Source organism: Grus americana, chromosome 2 (assembly GCF_028858705.1).
Source record: "Grus americana isolate bGruAme1 chromosome 2, bGruAme1.mat, whole genome shotgun sequence".
In the NCBI taxonomy this organism is placed as follows: domain Eukaryota; kingdom Metazoa; phylum Chordata; class Aves; order Gruiformes; family Gruidae; genus Grus; species Grus americana.
The window spans coordinates 114,903,137-114,929,552 of record NC_072853.1 but is presented as its reverse complement, the minus strand read 5'-3'; the positions used below and the strand labels follow the sequence as shown (position 1 = coordinate 114,929,552).

The 26,416-nt window shown below is 41.6% G+C and overlaps 1 protein-coding gene across 13 annotated transcripts in view; it reads left to right on the top strand.

The window, feature by feature from the left end:
- PDE1C (phosphodiesterase 1C) overlaps positions 1 to 26,416 on the top strand; it is a 392,346-nt gene that overhangs the window by 252,792 nt on the left and 113,138 nt on the right. For all 13 annotated transcript variants that reach the window (XM_054818612.1, XM_054818608.1, XM_054818613.1 and 10 more), the window contains 7 exons: positions 3,216 to 3,329; positions 4,189 to 4,371; positions 6,531 to 6,597; positions 12,581 to 12,697; positions 14,015 to 14,155; positions 22,690 to 22,790; positions 24,547 to 24,675. In XM_054818612.1, coding sequence (XP_054674587.1) covers positions 3,216 to 3,329; positions 4,189 to 4,371; positions 6,531 to 6,597; positions 12,581 to 12,697; positions 14,015 to 14,155; positions 22,690 to 22,790; positions 24,547 to 24,675 — 852 coding nt within the window. The remainder of the gene's footprint in view (positions 1 to 3,215; positions 3,330 to 4,188; positions 4,372 to 6,530; positions 6,598 to 12,580; positions 12,698 to 14,014; positions 14,156 to 22,689; positions 22,791 to 24,546; positions 24,676 to 26,416) is intronic.

The window sequence follows — 26,416 nt, the reverse complement described above, 5'->3', positions numbered from 1 at the left end:
TGCTGTGCTGATGACCATAATCTGAGAAATTTTCGGCTGACCTACAGCCTGGCTCACTTGTGGCATGTGCCATGGTCTTAAGACAGCTTAATGTTACAAATGGTTAACACCTCCCTTCTGGCCTGGGATCTCCTTATGCACAGGAGTGGCTGCTTCTCCTACAACTCACTCCATGGGCTTCAGTGGAACTAGGTCTGGTAGATCTGTGCAAATTTTTAGCTCTGAACTTGAAAGGAAAAGGAGGGAAAAAAAAAAGAAACAATGAAAATTTAGGTTTTGCTCAGTCTGTAGTGAAATTTTAAAACAGAACAAAACATGTTTTGGTTGAAAAAAGTGTTTTGTTCATACAAAACAGTAACAATAAAAGCAAAGTAAATGAACTGAGTTCCTTAAATTTGTTACGATAATTATATTAGTATGTTTCTTTTAGTCAGTAGCTTGACAGACTCAGCATTTTCCTGTGCAATGGTACGTGTGACTGAACCCTACTCACTTGCTGCAGTGACTAGTCTATGGGTTGAGATAGGAAGTCAGCATCTTGCCCTCTGCTTCCATTCCTTTAATACAAGCTCCTAAAAATAAAAGGTGTTAAAAGTTTGTGGTAATGTTTTTATTTCAGTCAAAATGGTTTGGTGAATTTGATTGAATTCCAGAATTACTTCAGACACCCTGAATCAGAATTTTTCAGCTAATAAATTTGCCTGGATGCCCTTCAGTGGGGACAGCCTGACCTTAACTTCATGATTGCATTTAGGACTATTTAAAAAAAAATAGAGATACATGGAAGGCATTAAAGACAAACTGTCACCGGACTCTTATTTAGTAAAGGTAACTGGCAGCAGCTGCTGTGACTCAATGAATCAGAAATAGTTGTAGATAATGGATGGTAAGACAAAGACAATGTAATTTTTTTTCTCATGAGAGTGGCTGATCATGTGATAAGGTTTTATTATAACAACTGTACTTCTGTTTTTCCAAATGATTGATGCACGCAGTACTCTGCATAATCTTCATCGATGATGAATGCTGGTGCCATGAAGCAACCGTTACTCACTGTGCTATTATTGAACATGAATTTTGAATGACTTGTGGCATAGAGTTGCCAAGTACTTAAATCAATGAAATAAAAGTCAGGAAGAGCCTAAGATAATGTTCCTCCTGCAATATTGACTCCTGTGGCTTGTGTATAAACAATGTTTCTGGTAACTAGATAAGGGGTCACATCTCTGGACTCCCCGTACATGGGATGAAGGAAGGAGGAGGCATATGAACCAATGCTTACTGTTTGGATGTGAAAGTTGTTTTGTTTTTTTCTCTTCCTCCCCTCCTGCATTGGCAAGAAAAGCTGGGAACAGGTAGGAGGGATCAGTGGTTTGGCTCTAGGGAGGAGGTGAATTCATCTTCCACGTGCACTGCCTGAGGCTGGAATTAACCTGCAAGGTGGGGGAGCACCTTTCCTTGCGCTGCTCATCAAAGACATGTTGCTGCTCACACCTGGTGGTGCAGTTACACAGAAAAGGGAATATGGGAGCACCTAGCCATGTTTCTTCTTCCATGGGGCTGAGGTTGCTGTGCATGCTGAGCTGGGTTCCAGGATTGGAGGGAAATACGCTGGCATAGTTGAATGCTCTCCACCTGGCTTACAGAGATGAGAAGAGTTGTGTTCAGTGAATTAGTACATCACTGACCTTCCCATCTCCATTCTCACATCAGGAATGAAGTATTGAACAATACTTTTGTTTTTCGGCCGCTGACAAGCAGATGAGTTAATCCTCCTGGAGATGAAGGGTCCACTTCTTACTCAAGATTCTTTGTAAAACTAAGTATGTAGCTGTGTGTCAGCAGAAATGCTGCCAGTAAGAGTGACATTTATGTGACCTAGCCAGAGGAACAATCAATACTTTTTATGATTTTTGTTCTCCACAGCCTCACTGTTTATGTGGGGAAAGGCAGGGGGAAGGAAACCCAGCTGGAAAGAGCTGTTGGTGCAGTGCACACGGGCAGACTGACTGCTCCTCAGCTCTGCCATGAAATACAGCCCCACGGAGACTTGATTTCTCCTGAAAGCACTGATGCCACAGGGGGATTGTTGTAGCAAGAGAACACAGATACTTACTTCATTTTAAGAACTTCATGCACATGTCTGCTATAGGAGGTTGGGAGGTTGGGCTCCCACTATGGTTAATGAAGTGAGAGCAGGCACCTATATTGGGCTCTAGCTCTGAATTACCTTGTGGAAAAGGTTATTTTTCTCCATGGACTATTGAAAAAGATGAGGAAGAGTAGTCTCCCAAGTAGAAGACAAATTTTAGATGACATGACTACTCCTCTACATTTTTGCATCTTGAACAGGACAGATTAACTACTTGTGATTTCTGCTACAGTGTTAAATGTGTATTTGAATATTTATTTAACTGCTGTTTAACAAGGATGAAGACAATCACAAAAATGTTTTAACAAGTTAAATCTTTATCCCATTGTCCTTTTAAAGGAATGATAATTTTCTTCTAATTGCAGGCATGTCTATTTGATTGTTTAAAATATTTAGATTTTACTCTTTACTGTTAAGTTTTCATCTCCTCTTTCTTCCCTTTGTTTTTCTAATTTGTGACAGAAAGTAGAGTGAAGGAGAGGAAAAGACAAAAGAAAATAATAACCTGATAAAAAAACTTCCATGAGTTCTGTTCAATAGAGGTGGGATAGTCTAAGGGTGACCTCTTGGTTTAATGAAAATCATAGCATATCCTAATCTCATATAGTATTTCTGGAATAGCATTTCTAGATATACTCTAATACAATTTTGCATGTGTGTACACCAGTCATCATAAATGGTGGACATTTGTCAACAGATGCTACTCAAGAAGTTACTTCCTTTCTTATGGCTGGAATAAAATTGCCCTCTCTTAGCTCCTGTGTTAAATTCCAAGTGATATCTATTTTAATTTGTTTCAGTATGAGCAGGGGACAGTCATAACTCGCTGACTTATTTGAGCCTAAATATAATGTGATTTGCCTGGCATCGTTGTAACTGATCTTTGAAAAGTGATTTTTGTTGATTCCTTGTATGTGGCTTAAAGAACCTTGTAGACTTCCAAAAGTTTTCACCTGCCAATCATGTATGCTGGGTCTCATGCTGGATCCAGTTTAGAACTGACGCTCACTCTCAAACCTATTTCTCTTTGTAATAATCAGATTTCTGTTTTCCTTTTCTCTAGATTGCGGTCTTTGGTAAAGCAGTTAGAGAGAGGGGAAGCTTCAGTTGTAGACTTAAAGAAGAATTTGGAATATGCTGCGACTGTTCTTGAGTCAGTATACATTGATGAAACTAGGTGAGTTAACTACAGACATCAGCACTCTTCTTATATCCAGTAGCAACGACAAAAAAAATGTAATTTACATGTCAGTTGGGAAAGTTGTTTTAGCCAAGATTTATTACTCACAGACAATATGTTTTTAATCATTAAAATATTGTATTTTGTGTAGAGCGGATCTTCAATACTTGCTCTGAAAACTTATTTAAGTTTCCTGGGGCAGGGAAGGAGATCAAAAGCAATCATAAATTTAATATATATTCTCTTGGAGAAATGTTTTCATAATAATTGTGTCCCACTTTTTCCGAAAGTTTCTAAATTCCTACTTCTGTGTTCCTTTTGACTAATCTTTTCACTTGTATCAAGACTTTGAAATTAAAAAAAATTTTACTCCAGGTCATGATAAAAGTAGACTGGTAAGACATGGCAGAGGAGTTCCCTCTCTGTTATATGCCATTTCCTCACTGCTAAATGTACTTGTATAGTCACCTCAGATGACCAGAATGGGAAAGGAGAGGACTGTATGATACTAACTGGAAAGCTAGGCATGACCGTAAAGGAGCTCTGAAGGGCAGAAAGGTCAGGAATATTGATGATGTGAAGATGAGAAGTCAGTGGATGATTATGTAGTTGTGCTCAGGAGGCTGATACTTCTTGTTTGTCAGCCTAGTAGTGAGTTTCACAATCTGACATTTAACTACACAAGAGAATAAACAATCTGTTGAAGACTTGTACAATTGTTTTCCATTAGGGCTGACAAACCACAGACTTTTAACAATTGCTGTAATTAGAATATATGTGAGTTTCTTTTTTGTTAATAAAGTTGCAATGCTCTCCAAGGGGGTCTGTTTACCCATCTTTTTCCTCCCCCTTCTAGGCGTTTACTGGACACAGAAGATGAGCTCAGTGACATCCAGTCTGACTCTGTGCCCTCGGAGGTCCGGGACTGGTTGGCTTCTACCTTCACACGGCAAATGGGGATGATGCTCAAAAGGACAGAAGAAAAGCCCCGGTTCAGGAGTATTGTCCATGCAGTCCAAGCTGGGATATTTGTAGAGAGGTAAAGGAGCATGTAATTACTTTGCTCTAGTAGCTGCCCAGGCACCGCGGATTGCATCTGTAGCATGTGTTGACACAGTGACAGGAGATTGAGGAGAGTACCTTGGGCCAAAAGACCTCAGAGAACTAGGAGATGACTCTACTGAATGAAGAATACTTTAATATGCTTCTAATGACGTTTCTACACAGATCTGGATAGCACCTCGAAACCTGCGATTATGTAATAGATTGCAACCTGAAACAGCACATACTGATCTGTTCTTAGTATAATACAGATGTAATAGCACAGATGCAATAATTTTGACAGAGAATACACACCTCTGTATAGCCATAGGTAGAAGAGAAATTTGGTCAGCCCAGCCCAGTCCTCCTTTGCCTCTGTTTATGTCTGTGGTCTAGTATTTCTTACAAAGAACTGTTAAGAAACAGAAGAAAATCCTGTATCATAGTATTACTGGAATGAACTATAGGCCAAGACTGAAGTGAAAACTTTGGAGCTCAGGGAGAATTTCAAGAAACCTATTGAGTCTTCTCAGCCTTCTCTGTTGTGATTTGCATCAGAACCTACTACTAAAATTGATTTCACTTTCTGAACCCTTTAAAACAGTCATTTCAGTTTGGACTCGCTTCCAATCTTACCTTTTCTTATTGAGTAACCACTCTTTGCTGACATTTTTCCTTCAAGCCAGACGGAGGGCTGGCACACGCGAGACTGCCAGCAGACTTTAGGCAGCATGAAAGACAGCAGGTCCCAGGTCTCTACAGCAAAACTCAAGTCAGTAATGGAAGAGCAGAGCACCTTTCGCTGTTCATCAGAATTGCAGTGACAGCCTACCAGCCCTCTGTGCAGGTGGTTGGGTGTATCAGACAGTGGACCACAAGCCACACAGACACAGAGAAGCCTCCTCTGGCATGTCTATAGTTGATTTTTTAATCTGTGTACCAAAGTTACTGTATATGTGTTAAGAGTTGCAGCACACTGTGATAAGACTAAAACTGTCATTTCTCCTTGGAACTGATTTCTCCTAGATTTGACAGGCTATTTGTGAATTAACCCTCATTCTCAGTGAGGGACTTGCTCAACAAGGAAGTAAATGAACTGCAGAGAGCTGGCTGCAGGAGGCTGTTTTCCAGGTGATCTGAATCACTGTGGCCCAAAGGAGGAAGTGTTCAGATATGATATGGCACCAGAGGAGGGTTGTGGCTCTCCTGAGCTACAGGAGAGGGACTCTGCCTGAATTGTCACCTAAGAGAAGGCTATGGGGCTCCTGATTGGATGGAGGAGGGGGTTAGAAATTCTGTAATTTGGGGAATGGGTGAATTTAATTCTCCAGCGGGGGCCGACTTTTTCAGCTCTGAGTGCAGAACATGACAAAGAAAAAGAGAAGTGAAGGAAGACTTCACACAGGATCATTTCAGATGGGAGAAGAGAGCTTTCCGTCATCTTTAGTCCTATGTTCCTTAAGTGCAAAAAAGGGTGACCTGCAGAAGGGCATTTTGGCTATGACAGTGTTGCTGCATTCACCAAGCTTGTTAAACACAGTGTGGCCTGAAAACAAGTTTAAAATTTGGTATATACTTCAGTGCTGTTTTTAGTATTGTTGCAGATGTTGATTACTGCCTTACTCTTTGTCTCTCTCAAACACACACACATGGCAAACACCTAAAAGATTTTATACCAATCTTAAAAAGTGACAAAAGTGACAGCTGTACTGAACTGGAGTTGAATCATTGCAGACAACAATTTTTTTCTGAAATACTTTCAGAATTAGCTTACATGTGGACCAGCAAGGACTAAGGGAACTGAAAGAGTAGTATGGTCATCTGCAGTGGAAAATGAGGAACATCTTGTTCATTTCAATGTAGCCTTTCCCTCTGATGAAGACCTGATATTGGCAGATTCTCTGTGATGTCCTGCCAGGTAACCAAACTATGAGATACTAGGGAGTGTATGGTCTCAAGTTAGGCTATACAATAAGAATGGTATAGATAATATTGTGCAAGTTAGGAACAAGAAGGAAAAAAACCCCAAATTGCAGTTAGGGTTTCCTGGGCTAAATAAGATCTCCTGTAATGGTCTGTTGATTTATGGGTTTTGTTTGTTTGTTTGTTTTGTTTAATTCTATTTATGTGCTGCCTTATCTATTTTTATCTTGGTAGAATGTACAGACGGACTTCAAATATGGTCGGTTTGAGCTATCCACCAGCTGTAATTGGAGTGCTAAAGGTAATCCCAATAAAAAGGGGGATGGGGGGTCTGTACAAAGCATCAAGATAACACTGCAATATTTGACTTGGTAAGGAGGTCTTAGTACTTGCCCTTTCCTTCTCCCTGACATTTACTTTAGTTCACATACATTAATCATTTACTGGCCTAAGGGAATATCCTTTCAATAGAGGAAAGAATAGAGTTCAAGGCTGTGGCCATTTTCAGGTTGTGAAGGTTACAGCTCTGTTCTAGGTTACAGTGATTAAACTGAGGACTTAATAACATGCTGGAATCAATTACAACCTCTCACAAGGAAGAAAGAAAACACAGATGGAGAGAGGTGGAGAAGGAAAAGAATCAGCTGCTGTGAGAGAAGGGAATTTCTTGCATTGCCTAGCTTCAGGTCTTCAAGGTGGCAATCAGTTTAGAAATAATGACCCTTTTATAAGTTTTGAAGTTTCAGAGGAAAACTGATTAGTCAGAAGTAGTCTGAAATAACAACAGTAAGGTTCAATCCATGGGACAATTGCAAGGTTCTTGACTTAGGCAGGAATTATGAAGACTACAAACACAAGTTAGCAACCAACTGCCTATACAGCAGCTTTGCAGATTACGTGTTACATGTGGTTCAACTATGCCATGCAACGGTGAAAAAAGGTGATACAGTGGGGCAATACACAGGGACGTTAAGTGTAAAGCTCATGAAGTAATCCTGCTCTATTCCACACTGGAAAGACCTACAGTTAGGGTATTGAATCCTTTTTGGTTTGGATAGTACAACTCATCAAAAGATGTGGAAGAATTGCAGAAGGTCCATTGAATGCAAGAATAATGACCAAACATGCCTTTCATGTACAGAATCAAAGCATCCATCCACACCTTTTTCCAACTGCAGGTTGACAAGTGTTAGCATTGCTCGTGCAAATTGGATCTAAAGTCTTTGTTCTTTTAGAACTACACCTCATAGCCAGCTTGTGAGGGAACATATCTATAATGGTACCTCTTCTGCTGAGCTCCTCAGCAGTAATAAGACAATCCAAGACCTGTCAGCTACTCTCAACTGACATAAACCTTACAGAATCCCTCTCCTCTTTCTATGTTTTTAAATGATTAAGGGTCATAAAGACAACTGATCATGCTAGAGTAAGTTAAAACACATCAATAACAACAAAGGCATTGACTAATTTTGCTTGGGGTGAAATAATGCCTGCTTGACCACTGTGCGTTCTAGGATGTATTTTTTTCCAAAACTATTTTGAGAACATGTCTTTGCCTGAATGTCCTTGGGGTTGGTAGTGGATGTGGTTGAAATGGGAGTTACTTGTTTTGAAGAAGTCTTCTGTCTTTGAAATAATACTTCATATTAAATTTCTCAGTCCCATCCCCATAATGGAAACTGGTACATTTTGTTGCTTGCTTCAGTCCAGTAAAGCCAAGTAAAAAAAACCTTACAACTACCCGACTGCTTGGTGTGCTCTGTAAAACGAGCTGATGGTGTAAGCATGCAAAAGGGTGTAGAAGTGTACCACACACATCTCTTCAGCTATTCTGGATTGCCATAACCAACATTCCCCTCAGAGTCATGCTAATAAGGACAAGGATTGAGATGACATAGAGTCAAAGCTAGCTTATTTTTTAACTATGTGCTCTCATTTTTGCTGCCATGGCCAGCAGGATGTCTGCACTGAGTAACCCAAAGCTGTGGAATCAGCTTGGCAAAATGAGATTAGTTTTAATAAAACAATGAAATGCTGCAGCTTCTGCAAAAAATACAGATGGAGTGGTAGCAGTGCAAGTCCTAGGTGTGTAATCTCTCTCACTTTTTCAGTGGATGAGAAGTTAGGCATTTTTTGAATTGATTGCACTGCATCTCTCTCTATATATCAGATACTGATTTTTCTACTGCAGTAGCCTGTTGCCTTTCTGGATGACATGGGTGTGATGATGTAAGACCTGTTGCTACAAAAGGGATGATCAGCTTTGTCTCTCATTTGAACAATGGCCATACATACATTCATACAGACAAGTTTGAATAAGTATGTTAATTTATCCAGTAAGTTCTGATCTGCTGTTCAGCAGTGTAGCATTAGAGACAGAACTTCACATTAACTAGCTGCTGAAGTAATTACCTGCTTTAGAAGTACCGGCTTTTCTGATGCCTGTGCCGTCACGGCAATATTTTCTGGGCTAGCTAATACACAGGTAATGAACACAACACTTGTAGTCACTTGCAATGTCTGCAGTATAGACTTCTGCTTGTCTGTGGCTGCAAAAATGTCAGGCCTTCCAGTAATGTTGTGCAGAGTAACATCTATCCCTGAATCTGCTTGTTGGATTATAAAACAGGTCAAATCTCCAAAGTTAAGGACAGACAGAAAGGCAGGAAGCTGAAAATTTAGGAGGAACTGGTGTTTCACTTCATCTCTAGGTTCCCCCAAGCAGTAGAGCAATGGCCAAGTAATAAGGACACAGCACTGAGAAGTAAGACATCTTGGATCTATTTGCAGTTACACCACATTAGAGCAGCATTATGACACTTCAGCTGAAGCTACAGGGCCAGTGACCTAGAGACATGTGTAGCGCAGGAAGTTTCCCATCTCTCAGTTCTCCTTTCCTTAGGTAGAAGAAACAGTTTTTCTCTTCCATCACGAGACATCCATGAAGTTCTGTCTCCCTTTAGATCTCTCCCCAATATAGGGGTCACTTCTGTGTTAGGTTGTGTGTGGGGGTTTTTTTAAGGTCATAAAATCCACTAATTTTCAAAGCGTAACTTGTGTTGCTGCAAGCCTCTAAGCCATCTGTGACACTTTCATGTTTCTGTTAAGAGGATTTTTCCCCCTAGTTATTCAGGGTAAAATGCTGCTGTCATTACTGTCTATAGCAAAACTTCTGTTGACTCAACAAGAGCAAGGATTTCTCCCTCAGTAAAATCTAAAGAGCTCTACTGTGAAACTTATTGTCTATGTGGTTAACATTTATTTCATGCAAAGAACAATTCTGATGTACTATTCTGCAATTTCACAATTTGGTAAATTTTATCTGCTGCAAGAGCACAAAATTAATTACAGGAAAAATATATAAAGGAATGTTGTGGTTTAACCCAGCAGGCAGCTAAAACAACCACACAGCCATTCGCTTGCTACCCGCCTCCCCAGTGGGAGCAGGGAGAGAATTGGAAATGGAAGAAAAAACCTCATGAGTTGAGATAAAGACAGTTTAATTGAACAGAAAAGGAAGATGATGATGATGATAATAATATACAAAACAAGTGATGAACAGCACAATTACTCACCCCCAAAGCTGATGCTCAGCTAGTTCCTGAGCTGCCCCTCCTCCTGGCCCACCCCCAGTTATATACGGAACATGACATCATATGGTATGGAGTATCCCTTTGGTCACTTTGGGTCAGCTGTCCCAGCTATGCCCCCTGCCAGCTTCTTGGGCACCCCCTGCCTTCTCGTTGGCAGGCCAGTATGAGAAGCTGAAAAGTCCTTGGCTGCTTGGCAACAACTAAAAACATCAGTGTGTTATCAACATTATTCTCATCCTAAATCCAAAGCACAGCTCTATACTAGCTACTAGGAAGAAAATTAACTGTATTCCTGCCAAAACCAGGACAAGGAACAAAACCCTTTTATTTCTACAAGATAAGATTGCCTTACAGTGAATTAAATTTCAGCATAGTCGAGACATTATTTTCAATGCCATAACACCCCAAAGTAAATTATTATTATTATATACATGCAAGTATTAAATTAATTTGCTTCATTGACTGATGTAAGTGATTACAAAATAAAAACACTCAAAAAACAGGAAAATACTTAAAATTGACTGAGTGGATGCTTTGAGCATTAATTTTATTGCTCGTTTGCTAAGTTTGTTCAAGGGCTTCAAAACGTGTTTTCTTGGTGGAACTTTTTCCTCTCTTGATTGTTTTTCCTCTCCAACGCCTACTGAAAGTGTTGAAAAGCTGCAATTTATGATTGCTCTTCTGTGACTTGGGCCACAAATCATCTCTGGAGAAGCTTGACCCTGCGTTCAATGTGTGGGCTCCACACAGCTTGTAAAATCAACTACTCAGCAAGCAAGTGATTTACTGGGTTAGGTGAAAGCAGAGCTGAATCTTCAGTGCTCTTGATATTCACTCGTTAATTAGCCTCTCCATGGACTGTACTTCCACAAGAGGCATACTCAGCTCTGTGTAATCAACACTATGCAAGTAGCAAGATGGAGAGAGTCAGTACCAAAATATGTTGCTCTTGTTCAGAACATAAATCCTGTAGCTATGCTGATGTATGTGTGACCAACCACAAGGCAGTTAAAGGTCACTGTCCTTTGCATTTGACTTGAAGTCAGGTCCCTACCTGGAACATGACCATTACAACAAACAGCAAAGGTGGACTGGGCTTTAAGAGCTCAGTAGATAATTGTAATTTAGCATTTTTAGTATTGCTAAAAAAAGATGGTAGATTTTTAGATGGACTCTAATCCTTAACAGTACTCAATGTTATGTCTAGCCAACCCTATTTCTTGCACTGAGAGCAGCTGTGCACATGCATGTGTGAAATGTAGTCATCTATCTTTCTTGGTGACAGTGCCACAAGGAAATGGGAGGTAACCTGCAACAGAGTTTGAAAGTGGGGGGAAACCTCAATGTACAGATGTCAATCGTTAATATGTGGTTTAAAGAGAGTCATTTGGATAAATCCCTGTGGGATGTCCATCAAAGTTCTCAGCAAGCAAGAGAGATTGAGAGCTGGTCCTGTGCCAGATTCAGCTGCGTGGTTGATGTGTATATCATTTTTCTAGCTATAACTCCTTCTGCACCTTTCCTCTGTTGCTAGGAGGAGGAGAGAAAGGTTCATAGGGTTTCAGGAACATCCAATTCTGAGATCAAGGAGCTTTATCTTGCTAGATAAAGTGTGCTGTCAGCTCCCGTGGCCTTCCCGAAGAGCTGAGATTTGAACTCAGCCTTCTGCAAGAAGGTTTATAGCTTATACTTTAGCTTTATGAGCTGGGAAGTGAACTTTCCCTCCTCAATCTCTTGACCGACCACCCTGCAGCATTAGTATATCATTTACAGCTGACTTGAACTTTCCCAACTGGAATTAGATATTTGCTCTTCTGTTATAAAGTTTGGTTTTTATATCATTGTTAGCACTTAATGTAACATTACTGTGATTTTCTCCTGCTCTGTAGTTTTCTGAAAGCCCCAGTGGACTCACTTATCTTTAAAAAAAAAAAATAAGGAAAATTAGGGTCATGCTATCTTTGAGCAATTTAAGCTGCAATAATCACAATTCAGGATTAATACTAAAATCAGAAGGAACTAAGTTGCTCTTTGGGTCTAGCAAGATAGTTCTTCTAGTTAGTTATTATTTTGGTTGATTGAACAGTAAGTGGTAAAAATATGACCACAGGTGCCTGTATGTTTTTTTTACTGTAAAAAACATATCACCTTATTCTGTTTTAAGCATGAGTGAAGCATGGGAGTGCTTTGCTCACAATACAAAGTCCTAAGAACTCTGCAGGGACAGCAAAATCTAGAGTCTTTAATATAATTAAAAAGCATATATTTGTTCTTCCTGTTTCCTTCAAAGTTAATATTATTTTTCATAGACATAGCACGTGGGTGGGGGACAGAGATGGGTAAAATCAGCCACAATAGGGCCATCCCAATGTTTCAGGTACTAAAGCAAACCAGGATTCTTTTTTATTTTTTTTTGATTCAACCTTTGCTGATTAAATTCTGGTGTGGAGAATTGCCATGTTTAGAATAAACAAACAGCATATGTGTTCATAATGGAAGCTTCATACAATACTGATGAGTAAATTAGGCTATGCATTGGTTAAATGAAATTGAAGAAGTTAGAAAGAAAAAAAAGCTATACACTTAGATCGCCACTCTGATTCTCCATTTGTAGATGTAAAGTGATAGATGTTGAACTATCATTGTAACAGGGCTGACCGTATTAACTGCCTTTTCTACCCACTCTTGCAGAATGTAGACAAGTGGTCCTTTGATGTATTTGCACTAAATGATGCCAGTGGGGATCATGCACTGAAATTCATTTTCTATGAACTTCTCACACGCTATGATCTGATCAACCGTTTCAAGGTCAGTAGTTAGAAGATGGGTCTTTTCCTCCATCTTGGGTTTTGCTGAACTTCCTCTCATCCTGCTTTGTTCCATTCAAAATGCAATTTAAGCAGTATTTGAAGACTTTGTGGACACTGTACTTTCCCCAGTAAGCAAGACCAAATCTTATTTAAGTAGTACTTTTAATTGCGATGGGACACCATGAAGTAGGTGGAGTTCCAAACAGGCTTCCCCATGAAATCCATGGGAAATACATTTGATCCTGTGGGAACAGTGGTGTAATTCTTCTGAGATTCATAGGACTCTCAAGCATGCAGGCAAAAAAGGAAAGCTTAAATTCAAATTCATCAAAAGAAGCATGGCCAGCAGGTCAAAGGAGGTGATTCTGCCCCTCTACTCCCTCTCTCTGGTGAGACCCCACCTGGAGTGCTGTGTCCCGCAATGAGCAGAGACATCTTCAAGTAGATCAGATTGCTCAGAGCCCCATCCAGCCTGACCTTGAATGTTTCCGGGGTGGGGCCTCTACGATCTCCATGGGCAACCTGTTCCAGTGTTTCACCACCCTCAACATAAAAAATTTCTTCCTTATATCTAGTCTGAATCAACTCTTTTCATTTAAAACCATTACCCCTTGTCCTATTGCAACAGGCTCTACTAAAAAGTTTGTCCTCATCTTTCTTATAAGACCCCTTTAAGTACTAAAAGGCTGCAATAAGGTCTCCCTGGAGCCTTCTCTTCTCCAGGCTGAACAACCCCAACTCTCTCAGCCTGTCTTCACAGGAGAGGTGCTCCAGCCCTCTGATCATAGCCTCCTCTGGACTCGCTCCAGCAGCTCCATGTCCTCCTTATGTTGGGGGCCCCAGAGCTGGACGCAGTACTGCTGGTGGGGTCTCAGGAGAGCGGAACAGAGGCGGAGAATCACCTCCCTCAACCTGCTGGTCATGTTTCTTTTGATGTAGCCCAAGATATATTCCAGTGGGTTGTGAGGAGAACAGAGACATGCTTATTGCATAATTAGAAATACTTCTCCAGGGGCAATCAATCAAGTGCTCTCTCTTACTTGTCATACTGCGTGTGTCTTCCAGACAACGTTTCATAGTATACTTGTGTGTGTTTATGTGTGGGAACGATTCATCCATAATGTAATTAGGGATGGGAAAACCAGTAACCTGGATTCACCCTCTCTCTCTTGACTGCCTGTTTCAGATGTTTTAGCATGTTATTTATTTGGGAAGTATAAACTGCTCTTTGGGACCTCTTATCAAAATGCTCCACTCCAAATGCTAGCCATTAAAGGTGATTATTTTGTTTTTAATTCTGTGCTGATTTCCTCAGATCCCCATTTCTGCCCTGGTGTCCTTTGTGGAAGCTCTGGAGGTTGGCTACAGTAAACACAAAAATCCTTATCACAATCTAATGCATGCTGCAGATGTGACACAGACGGTCCATTACCTCCTTTTCAAGACAGGCATAGCGGTAAGTACAGGAGTTGGCATCCTGAATACATAATGAGATTACAACAGTTTTGGCTCATTAAGGAGATTATGATTATCCACAGTAGAACCCATTTGCACTGTAGACAAACTTCATTTGATACGGCTGTGCTAACGAAAGTAGAGATTATTTAGGATCATTTAGAAATAGAAGGTAGGCGAAGATATGGATAACTATTTTACAGTGACCTAAAAGAGGATGAATGAGAAACCCAAGCTCAGTTTTTCACTCTGCTACAGATCTCCTCTGTGATTCTGCCAACTCAGTTTTGTTGGAATTCATTTCACCTACTGTGAAGAAGCAAATTGTCAAAGCTTTCTTCTTAAGGTAGAAGGGCAGTACTTCCAAAGGACAATTCATTCCACTTACCTGAGGATGACAAGAGCCATGCTCTGGAGATGCTGATCTCCATCCAGTCTCTACAGCAAAACCAGCTGAATTTAACTGCAACTCACCCTTGAATAAATGTGTGCTATTTCATTCTTGACATGGTGCTGAATGGGGTTTCCTATTTGTCTCTGAGCACAATAAAGCTAGGGAACATGTTAAAAAACAGAGAACTGGAAGGATGTGAAAATACATGAGTAAGCAATGGAATAGTTTGGATTTTTTTGCTCTAAGAGGGAGAGACATAGTGTAGTAGATAAAAAGAAAAAAAAAACCCCAACAAAACAACATAAACCCCTGTAAACCAAACCAAATCAAAAAAGTGTTTTTACTTCTATACAGAGCAAACTTGATATGAAGTCCTTGAGGTGTACCAAGACTGTCAGTGTCATGTGTTCCCTGGTTTGCTGCAAGCCCTGGGCTCCAGTAACCTCTGCTGGATACCTGTCAGTCCGCTCCATGGCTCCATGAGGGAGCAAACCAAATAGTGGTGTTGATTAGAAACCAAGGTGTAAAACAGTACTTGTCCCCATGGCCCGCTGCCTACTGGCTGTGGGGTTCAACACCTTAAAGCCAGAGGAGCTGAGGAGCTCACAGAGGTATTTTTTTCTGTAGAACCAGCTTTCACAGCAAAGCTCCACTTCCATGTTTTATTCCTACCAGTAAGATGAAGCTCTTTTCTCACACGTCTCATGAACTAGAGATGCGATGCCGCTTTCATGCGCGTTGGCAAAGAACGCTCGGATTTGAATGCTCTCATACTTCTTTGATCAATAAGACTCAGGAAGCAGGTAGGAGAGATGAGCCTGTGGCTTGTATCCTACCAAAGAGAGTAGGGATGCAAGCTGGGGGGAAATAAAGCTGGTTCTTTTTTCTTTTTTCGACAAGGCCTTTGCTGTTCTGAATAGCAAAACTAGCCATGGTGAAGTGCGTGTGGGAGATAAACAGGCTGATTTTCTACCTGGTATTGGGTGAGGAAACCAATTTTGGTGTTCTGGAAGATGACCAGTCAGCCCCAGCCCTAAGCCTCCTCTTCTCCCAGCTGCACAGCAGCAGCTCCCTCAGCCTGCCCCTGTGTGCCATGTGCCCCGGCCCCTCACCACCTTGTCAACAGCGCTGGTCTGTCAGTGTCTTTCCTGTCCTGGGGAGACCAGGACGGGAACAGGAGTCTGCACGCAGTCTCCAAAGTGCCAAAGGAAGAGCTATCTCTCCATGTTGAATGTTTCCAGGGATGGGGCATCTACCTTCTTTGCTGGTCTGTTGCTGTTCTCTGTGCAGTGCCAGGGCAGATCTGACTTCATCTTCACCCACCCATTCGGTAGCTGAGGTGAGAGCTGGCTGAGGACAGCCACCCCCCACTGGCTTCCTTAGCCTCAGACTGACAAAATGCCACCTCCAGACCCCAATAACCTCGGTGGCGCTGGCTTCGCGGTCCCCGGCAGTGTCCATCGGTGTCTGGTAGTCTCCGATGGTCCCCGGTGGTCTGCAGTGGGCCCGGGGGCCTCCTCCTGGTGCGATGGCGCTGTCGGCCAGAAGATGGCAGCGCCTCTCCTCGCCTCTTCCCCAGGGCTCAGGGCAGAGGAGATGCCTCCCCTCTATGAGGGGCAGGGGTGAGGGGTGGGAAAGCAGGGCTCATCTGGACAGCTGGGCGATCTTCCTGATGAGTCTGCTGGATGTTGGTGTGAATGGTGCACTTTTAGGGCTAGTGTGGGCTGCAGGCATGGCTCTGCTTGTTGGGAGCTGGCTGTTTGGAGGGTCCCTGAGAGGCCCTGGCGGTCCTGTGGTACTTTGGACACCATGGTGGTGTAGTGCCCCATCAGCCCTGAGGGAGGTGGATCTACCTCCATGGGCTCATTGCCATTCTGTGGCGGGTTGACCTCCATGGGCTTGACTCGCCTGCCATAAGTGTTGCTGCTCCCGTCAGCCTGCTTCGTTTTTTGCAAAGTGGAGGCATCCTCAGTGGTTCCACAAACCTCTTCTCCCTCATCCCACTCAATGTGGGCACTCGCCTTGCTTCCCTGGCTCCTCCTCTACCAAGCCTGCTCCGTGTCAGAAACACTAGCTGCTCAGCAAGCTGTGGGCCAGCCGCAGGGCTGCCTGCCTATGTAATGGAAGGCTGGTGATATCACCAACAAAAGCTGCTGCTGTGGCTCAGATGTGGCCTATGAGGCCCTGAAGGCCCCATTGCGGGGGGGGGCATTTTGCTTGCCAGAGAGAAAGGCTGCCCCTTGGGCACCAGGCCTGCCTTCCATCTCCCCTTGGGTGCCCAGGGCTCCAGCCCCCTCCTCCTGCCAGACCTGGGGGTCCCTTCAACAGGACAGTGGCCACAGTGTCCCAAGAGGGTCGGGGAGTCTCCATTGCCCTCCAACCGCTCGGCTCCCTGCAAGTGGCATCATCCCCACACCTGACAGTAGCAGAGAGGGGGTGAGGGGAGGAGAGGGCCTGGTGTCCTCTGGGCTGCTGCACAGGGACAACAGGAGGAGTCCATTTTAGGGCCAGAGAGGTCTTTGGGGCCTGGAGGTGGGGTTTTCAGTCTGAGAACAGCAAGGCCCATGGGGGATGCTGTCCCCAGCTAGTTCTTGCCTTAACTACCAAGTGGTTGAAGATGAAGCCAGACCTGCCCTGGCATTGCACAAAGAATAACTGCAGATCAGTTGTGACTCCAGACGAGCACACAGGACTGATTTGATCTTGGTTCCAGGCTTTTCAGAGGAGTGCTTAGGGCAAAGGGTGTGGAGGGACTTCTCCCCCATCAGTTGGTTCCCATGGACCTCAAGCAGTTGTAAAAGCTGTTATAGCACAACATCTGTGAAGGAGTAAAGGGAGATTTTTTTCTTTCCTGCACAGTGACTAAGTGACAAACAGTCTGCAAACAGAAATCTTGCTGACTGTCGTTGAAAGAAGGAAGACTAAGCTAGCTGTGAAAGTGTTTCTGGTGATGGCTTGCTGTGCCTGTGCTGCCACGGTGACAGCAGATCCCAATGTGCCCCTTTTTTCTGTGTTGTTCCTGTCCTCTGCTTGCATGGCTTGTATAGATACAGAAGGCAATACTGACTCTGAAACTATCACTGGTGTCATGGGGGAAGGTCATCTCTCCACTGTTTACTTGTTTCCTTTCTCCCTTTGGTTCGTGCTTTTTTGTCAAGGCCACTGTGCAGACCACATCTTTGGGGGATTGTTTGTCTTTTCTTTGGGTTAGATTTTTACTAGCTTTTGGGTGACAGAGAGAGATGGTGCAGGTGGGGAAGAGGTGGTGCTCAGCACTGTCATTGTCACATAACGAAAACCATTCTTAGCCCAGACCAAAGACAGATCACTCCGAAGGTGTGTCACGTAAAACATTAACAGGCGTGTGTGCATTCTTAGCATCATTAAATATAGTCCAGTGTTACCTCAGTGGAAACACCTCTCGCAAACCCTTTCTGAGGACTATTCAGGCAGGGCCGCTATGCAGCATGCAGTCTGCAGTGCCATAATGTGTTGTGTAGCCTATGAAGGCAATTGCAGAAACAAAGTGCTAAGGCTGGTCAGAGCAAAAAGTAACAGCTGTGTGTATCCCGGGCTCCAATCTGACTGAGAAGCAAAACCAAGGCATGGATACGTATCTATCACCAGTTCTGTCCGTAACGTGTTTCAGCCTTATCTCAACCTGGCAACAAACGCACAAACCTGTTGTCCTCTAGCGTGCGTCTTTTGAGATTTTCTCTCATGCGTTACCTATGTCCAGTAAATTATCAATGTCCTTTCAAAGTCACCTGCTATTGTGATGCCTGATGTTTGAAGTGACCAATAAGAACTCTTTGGTATTAAAATACTTTCCTTTTGTAATGTCTCTGAAGTATTTTTCCTCTCTGTTTCAGAGGAAACAATGTTCTGAAATATGTGCAGAGGTCAGAGAATGCGCATATTCCAGATTTACGTCCATGAGAGGGAAACTAGAATTTGTGTGCTTGTGAGCATATGTACACGCTGGCACTGGAGTGACTCATTTGCCTGAGCCGAGTCCTTTGCTTTTGTATTCCTTCTGTAATAAGCCACGCACAAAGTATCCCGTGCAGAGCGTTATGATGGAGTTGCACTCCAGAGGATGTAGTGAAGTGTCTGCTGTTTCCCAGGAATAATCCCAAGCACTAACTGTTCCCACAGCCAAATGATGTGTGGCATTTGGTTTAGGATCTAATGTAGCACAATAAGAAACCACTCTTCTGCTACCAGGAACAAGGGACTCGCAACACTGCGTGCCAACAGTGACATTTCAGCTTTGCTTTCCTTGTTAGAATGGGGATTTTTAACCTTGTTTTTTCTTTTTTTCCCCTTTTTCTTAGTTTCCACCCCACCTCCCCTGCAGGATACACCGCATCAAAATGTGCATAGATTAATGTAGTTTGAGAATGAGCTCTAGAGGTCATCGATCCTAACCTCCTGCTCACAGCAGGGCTAGTTTCTAATATGCATAGTATGTTCACACATGGTAAACAAAGGTAGGGGACATTTCCCTGTTTTCCAGAATTTGCTCACATCAGTATCTTATCTTCATTCTAGCGTACTCAGCTGTTCAGTTCATCACTTTCACAACTTGGACATGCTGGAACGCAAGACTTTGGTTTCTGAAGGCATATTGGGGCCATTGGTTTAATTCTTCACTGGGATGAAGTCAAAGACTTGTCAAAAAATCATACAATAAAATAGTAAAAAACCCTTATTTATCTTGTTAACTAGTTATTTGCAATGTGGAAAAAGTACTTTTTTTCAAATTCAAGTAGTCTGTATAGCGGTCATTTGTTGTAGTCTCAAAGGGAGGAAACAATTGTCTGGTTTATCTTTACATGGTTCATTTGCCTTTGTCACGATCCCTGTTATTTACAAGCTCTCTCAGCAGTTTTGTTCCAGGCTTCTTTTTTCTTCTATTTTCTTTTCAATTGGAAAATCTTCTTTCCCTCTGCTCATGTATGGTGCCTGAAATCTCTTTAATTTTCCTGTTATTTTCTTCCTCAGGATGATGCCTTGGAATGAATTTCTTATACTTTACCATATGAACTAGAATATCTTGGGTTCTCTCATAGACATAAGGTTGAAAGAGAATTTGGAATGACTCTGATGTTTCTGTCTTAGAGGATTGGTATACAAGCATGATGTGTAGGAATAACTTCCAAGAGCTGACGCACTTTTTGCTCATTTCATTCTTACCTTTATTTAACTCTGTTGTTCAGCTGTGATTATTGCTTTCTTCAGTATTATTTTCTGATTAATCTTTATAATTATTAGGAATTACCATATGATTTCTTTGTGAATCCAAACAATGATGTGCAAATGGTAAAGCTTAAGAGTTCTTTGTCTAATACTGTCAAGAACTGCAAGAGAATACTTCCTGCAGCAGACCTGTAAAACTGCAGAAGTGCAGGACTTCTGTCACATCTGTTTGTACCAAGGGGAAGTGAGATCCTCCTCTCCTCTAGGCTTTTGTGATTAATAAGCAGATCATCATGAGCTCTGAAAATGATAACTACTTTGGAATAAAAGACCATAAACTCTGGGGAAGGAAACAAGCTAATTATTGCTGTCTTTGCTTTGTAGCATTCTCTTGGAATGTGTCCATTTGTTTTGTTAGATTTAGAAACACTGCTCTTTCCTCTTCCTTTTTCTTTCTCTGTGCATCAATCCTTTTGTTTACATGCCAATGACTTGCCTTAGTAGCTAATTCTTCATATTTATTTTATGTTTGTGAACGACAATCATGCCTCATTACCCTTTTTTTGTTTCCACTTTGGAAGCCAGTACTTGTTCTTTCATGCCTTCTTCCCTTGCCATCCCCCACCCCCTATCATCACAGCAAGTTTGAAGGTTTTGTTCTGGATTGGTTTTGTCAACCCTTTAGAAATGAAAAACATTCACATTTCTTCGCTCTTTTTACCTGTGACAGTGTCCTGCTGCTTTCTTGTTAGTTCTTGATGGCTTTGTTCTTTAAAACTAGCTCTCTGTTCCCAAGATGAAGTCCATCACAGACTAGTGAAAGCTAATATCACCACTTTGATGGAGATTGCATCCATTCTCTGCAGGATCTTTGCTATCTTGTTTGCTTTTCCTTGCAAGGTTGTAGCAGAAAAAAGGGACTAAAAGGTTCCAATTACTTACCTGCTATTTCCCTCCTGTTACTCACAGGCCTATGCTGACTTTGTGCTACTTACACTGATTTATTTATTACCCACAGCTCACAACTGTAATCCCAGTCTGTATTCTGAGTGGTCTTCCTCAAATACTGTTATGATATTTAATACCTCACCTCAGGTGTATTGAAAACCTACATTACCTGAACTTGTTCAACAAATGATGCTTTGATAGGGCATGCAAGTTAACATTTTTCCTGTATGTGTCTTAAGAGATGAGGCAGGAGACCTCAAGCACAGAGCTCATTGCGTTAGTGGTGTTTTAAGACTTGGGTCATAAGAGCCTGTTGGAGTGGGACTTGTCAGATGATGCCCAGAAGGTCTAAAGTGGATGCATTAGACTAGCTGGGCGTCTCCCATAGTAGTTCTGTGTGCATAATGTTGGTTTGCTCTGCCTGTTCCTGAGTGCTTGTGCCAGACTTTTTTCTATCACTTGCACTCTCTCCTTTTGGGAAATGGCAGAACGTGGTTGAGGAATTGAAGTCCAGATCTAGACGTGTAGCCAGAAAACCCTAGATCGTTTTTTCCCCCATTGCAGTTGCCAGAAGTTGTTGCTTGAAAGTTGAAATCATGTTCTTCATAAGCTGTAAAGCATTCCTTATTCACAAGTCACACCTGGAAACAAACATCACAGATTTCTCCACTACCAGAGCTGTCCATTCCTGTCCTGGACCAGTTGTGTAGAAAGGAAGCAATAGTTTAGTTTCTGTGTCATTTCTTGATCTCTTCACCCTCCTCTGTCTCTCTCGAAAGAAGAAATAAAAATCAAGAGCTACCTTGATTATGGTTAGTGGCAATGTGCAAAATATCTCTAGCCGGTATTTTTGAATAGCATCTTTAATGTAAGGAGATCTTTAATACTGAGACTTGCTTAATTCTTCATTAATTATGCAGAGATGGCTGTGAAAGGTGAGAGAAGAGCTGGACAGGACGCTGTGCGCAGAGCCCCACTGTTATCTGTGCTTCCCCTGCGCATGGTTAACCAACCAGTGGTGGCCCCGGAGCTATAGTAGATGTCTAGAATATATATATGAAACCATACTGCCTTTACTGGGCTTTGAATTAAAATGCAGTTCATACATGAACGTCTGTCAAAACATTTGCAGGCTGACAGTGAGCTGTTACAAAACTTTTGTCAACCTCTGTGGTAAAGGTTTTCTCTAAATGTAATACATTTAAGCATTTCAGGCAAATATTTACAGCATCTACAGTACCTAGAGCCTTTGTGTCTGATGCGCTTGGTGTTAACAGACCTCCTTGTGTGCTACCTGTGGAAAACCAGACATAAAATGATTGATTGACTCAGAGGAAAATTATTAAAAGCATCTGAGTCATTTAGAAATCAAGTCAAATGTGACATAAGCATTGAAAAATAAGGCTTTGACTAGGCAATTAGGAAAAAAAAACCTCAGGGCTTTTTCAAATGTTTCTATAAGTGATAAATAAATAGCAAGACGTACATCTTGTGAGATTGCATTCCCTGTTCTCCTCATGATTCAAGTGATTGATGAAGACATTTAGTTACAGAAATCGGTGGCCTCCTGTAGTTGGGGCTCTGCTACCTAGGTCAGCTGAGCTGAAAATACATACCCTGGTGGTACGTGCATACCTGCACATGTATCATCAAGTTCCACTTGAAGAACGTTGATTTTCTTGAGGTTTCCCTCTCTCTCTTCCTCACACATTGCTTTTTAAGAAGGTCACATGTTTCCCCTTGCTCTGCCTTAAGCTTTGTTAGCTTGCGAAACCATTTTGCTGAAGTTCAATTTATTGAGATGAAGCTTCAGGAAAAACACTGGTTCAGCTTTTGTGTATCAACCAGAGAAGTTTGCTTTAAAACAGCTGGCAGGCTGCAGGGGAAAGGCAGCGTTTACTGTCAGCAGGGGATAACTTGCCTTGAAAGACAAAAGCCTTAATGCCTGGGAAAATGACAGTTTATCTGATTGCTCTGTAATCTCTTTTCAGCACTGGCTGACAGAGCTGGAGATCTTCGCTATGATCTTCGCAGCTGCCATCCATGACTATGAACACACTGGAACCACCAACAACTTTCACATCCAGACACGGTGAGGCCACTGTAAATCATGATGAAGGGTTGGGAAATGGAGGGGGAAACCTTTGGAGAATAACAGCACAGCCACCTAGAAAAGTGCAGGAACTTTTGCTTTCTAGTGTTATGGGAGGAGAATTCACTTTCTTAGGTTACATTTAATTTTCTCTTGCTCAACCATTTACAGTGGAATGCATGTATTCTAGCTTCCTGAGCATTGTTTCATATTAACAATCAGGAAAAAGGAAGGTCCCAAAATATTTCTGTGTAAAGTTGCCAAAGATAAATTGCTGTACCGAGTGACGTATTTTGATGAAGGTATAGTTTTGGAGGAGATGCTATAGTTCAACCATTTTTTCTCCTTGTTGAATTTGAAGAATCAAACTTTAACTGCATAAATCAAGAATTCAACAATATCTGTATTCATCAGTGAACACAAACACTACACATACTATTTTTACTTTAGTGGAAAACCACACCTGCAGCAAGGGGATATGTTTGCCATTACCTGTTCAGGTATATAATTTTTTAAAGCTTTGTAAATTGCTGGACAGGAATTAGCTGATCACAAACTAGACTGGACCAGCGTATTCTTTGAACTCAGAATCTTCTATAAGGCTTTTGGGTTGGTGGAAGAGAGAAGGAGAAGATGAAGATGGCAGCAAAATTCAGAAGGCGTGCAAAGATTGTAAAGTCTCTAGTTACAGTGTTAATTTAGCATCTAACATCTTGTATTATTTTGACAATGGGAGTCTACTGGTAGCAGTGACAAAACGTGTAGATGTCCTCGACTGACACTGCACACTTGGGCATTTCTAAGATGCATTGCATCTTACCCTAAATTAGATGTCTGGAGTATGTTAGCTGAATCATGCTGTGTATGACATATATAAGGGTTGCTAGGATAAATCACATATTTGCTCAGGAGAGCTTGGGAACATAGAAAGAAGTTTCTGTCTCTTTTCTGGGCCAGATCACACTCCACTTCTTACAGCTTCATGCATGCAAGAATTAGGGATCTGCTGTATTTCCCAAATACTATAGAAGAATTCAAGGAAGGACAGTTGTAATTTAATTTCTGTAACACTGAACAACGGAGGGTGTAAAGTGTTGGGGAGAAAAATATACACTGCTCTCTGGGAAACAGAACTGAGTGGGAACTGCAACAAATTGTACTCACCCTCTGTTGCCATTAACTTCCAGCAAGAACTTTGTCTTCAGACCAGTTTAGCCGTTCATCAATCTCAGTTCTATGCCATGGAGCTTAAAATAAGGTGTGAAGTACCTTTGGCCTTACTGTATCCCACTGGCAATTGCCCTTCCAGACAGCATAGTCTAGCGCACAGATGACAGAAAGCAGTTCAGTTATATCTTGCTTACAGCCAGTTTGCTGTTCTGGAAACAATATTGGGAAAATCTTGCAGTTGCTTACTTGGGTACAGTCAGGCTTTAAACATACACAAGAGCTGGAAAAGAGCCTCGTGATTCAACTCTAAATGTACATATCTCTCACAGCTCTCAGTGTTATTTTTTTTAAGTATGTAACAAAGAGACTAGGTGAGTCTTAGCTGATGAAATAGATTTTGCAGTGAATTTTGATCTTTAGTTTTCTTATACTGAATAACAGGAATGAACAAAGAATTATAAGTGCTCTTAAAATGCTCGTATCTGTGCTATAGAACTAATTCTGTAGCTGATCAAAGGAGAACTTTTGAATGTTCTTTGGACAGGGTAGAAGCATAACCTGTCCTATGTTTTCTTTTAAATGCTAGGTCAGACTCAGCCATTCTATACAATGACCGGTCTGTGCTTGAAAATCACCACGTTAGCGCGGCGTATCGTCTTTTGCAAGATGATGAAGAGATGAATATTTTATCTAATCTCTCAAAGGATGACTGGAGGTAAAAATGAACATGGTGGCTGCCTAGGAATATTGCAGCATCACAATAGACTGTTATTACCTTGTTTGAATGGCAATATGCATTATTGTATATTGCATATTAATATTTCTATTGCTCCAAGAAAAAGAGCTTTAAAAGGTGTTTGTCTTATTTCTGCTTTTGGTTTTCACCTCTGGTAGTGAGACTAGACTCTGTGACAATGGATTATAATATATAAATCAACTCCTATCTAATTTCTAAATCTCATAGAGACGCCATTTGTACACATCCATTTGTAATTGAGTGTAGAGGTAGTCTGCTGTTTGTTCATCCTAAAGCATAACCATAACCTTTATCTACTTTGACACTCCCTGCCTGGAAATTATAAATGGGACTTAATGCAAAAAAGAATCCAGTCCAAGGAGCATAAATCAGTGTACTATATATGCCAAGGTGATGTAAGAAGCTGTAATTTAAAATAAGCCTCATGCAACACATGATTTATGTGCCAAAATCAGCCCATGATTTGCTTTCTAATAGCAGGCAGTTCAAACTGATGAGGGCTTTCTGGTTTTATGGGATTTTTTGAACTCCAAGGGATGGTACTTTAAAAATAGCCCAGTGCACTAGACAGGAAGAATCCTGCTCCGTGGTCTTTCTCATGGGAGGAGAAGCAACTTGTGGGGTCTTACGTGATGCACAGTGCCTCCTGCATAGACTTAAACGTGATACAGTGCTGAGCAGTCAGTTCATCTTATTTTAATAGAAATATGGGGAAATGATCCCTCCTCTGTGGCCTGGCTTCTAGCAAGCTGATCAGTGAAGGCTCTGCTTGCTAATCTGTTTAGCCTGAATTTCCTATTTATTTCAACTTGTGGACAGTGATGCGATCCTATAGCTGAACACCAGGAATAAAACTCAGGAACTTATGTGACTGATTCCAATCAATGTGAGTGTTGTGGAGGAGTGGCCTGAGAAACTCTGTCCCTCAATATAGAAAATAGTCTCATGGTGGGCAGCAAGCAGGAACTTAAAAGAAAAAAAAGGAAAAAAGAAAATCTGCATTGAGGTGTTAAAATCTAATTTATTTTTTTAGCTACAGCTGGTAATGCCTTGTCAAATATTGGCAGCAAATTACTGCTTCCTTTTATGTTGGTGGGGGAAACGCAAGGAACTAACTGACTAGAAACGGCAGCCTTAGAGCCACTGTCTACAAGGAACAGCAGAGCAGCTAGTTGAGTATGCTTCATTGCGTAGATACTTTCTTTAGGAAAAGGGTCTGCTTTGGAGCTTTAAATTGTTTTTACTTGAATGAAAGCTAGCTTCAGATATTTCTCATTGATTCTGTAGTGTCAACATGTGTTTTCTGTTGAGGCAATATGCTTAGACCCAAAGTTTCAAAGATTAACTCATCTTTTTAAGAAATACTCTAACTGCCAGAGCAAAAATACTGAGGGGTTTGGATTGCTTATTTGTTCTCTCTCAAGTAGGGCTTTATTATTTTGTAGCTGCTGACCAAGCTGCAGAATAAAGGCCATTATCTGAATGTGCTCTAATACCAAAACATTGTGATTTTTGTATGTTTTTGCTTTTGACTGCCAGTTTGAAATCCCATAGGCAAACATTTGGGAAGCACTGGAAACATCACCTGACTTCAGCAGGATCTGAGGTGGTGACAAAAAAACCCTGCCAAATCTCAGAGTTTCCCAAACTGGCACTCAAAAATAGGAGCCTCAGTACTGAAGGATGCTTTGGGAAACTG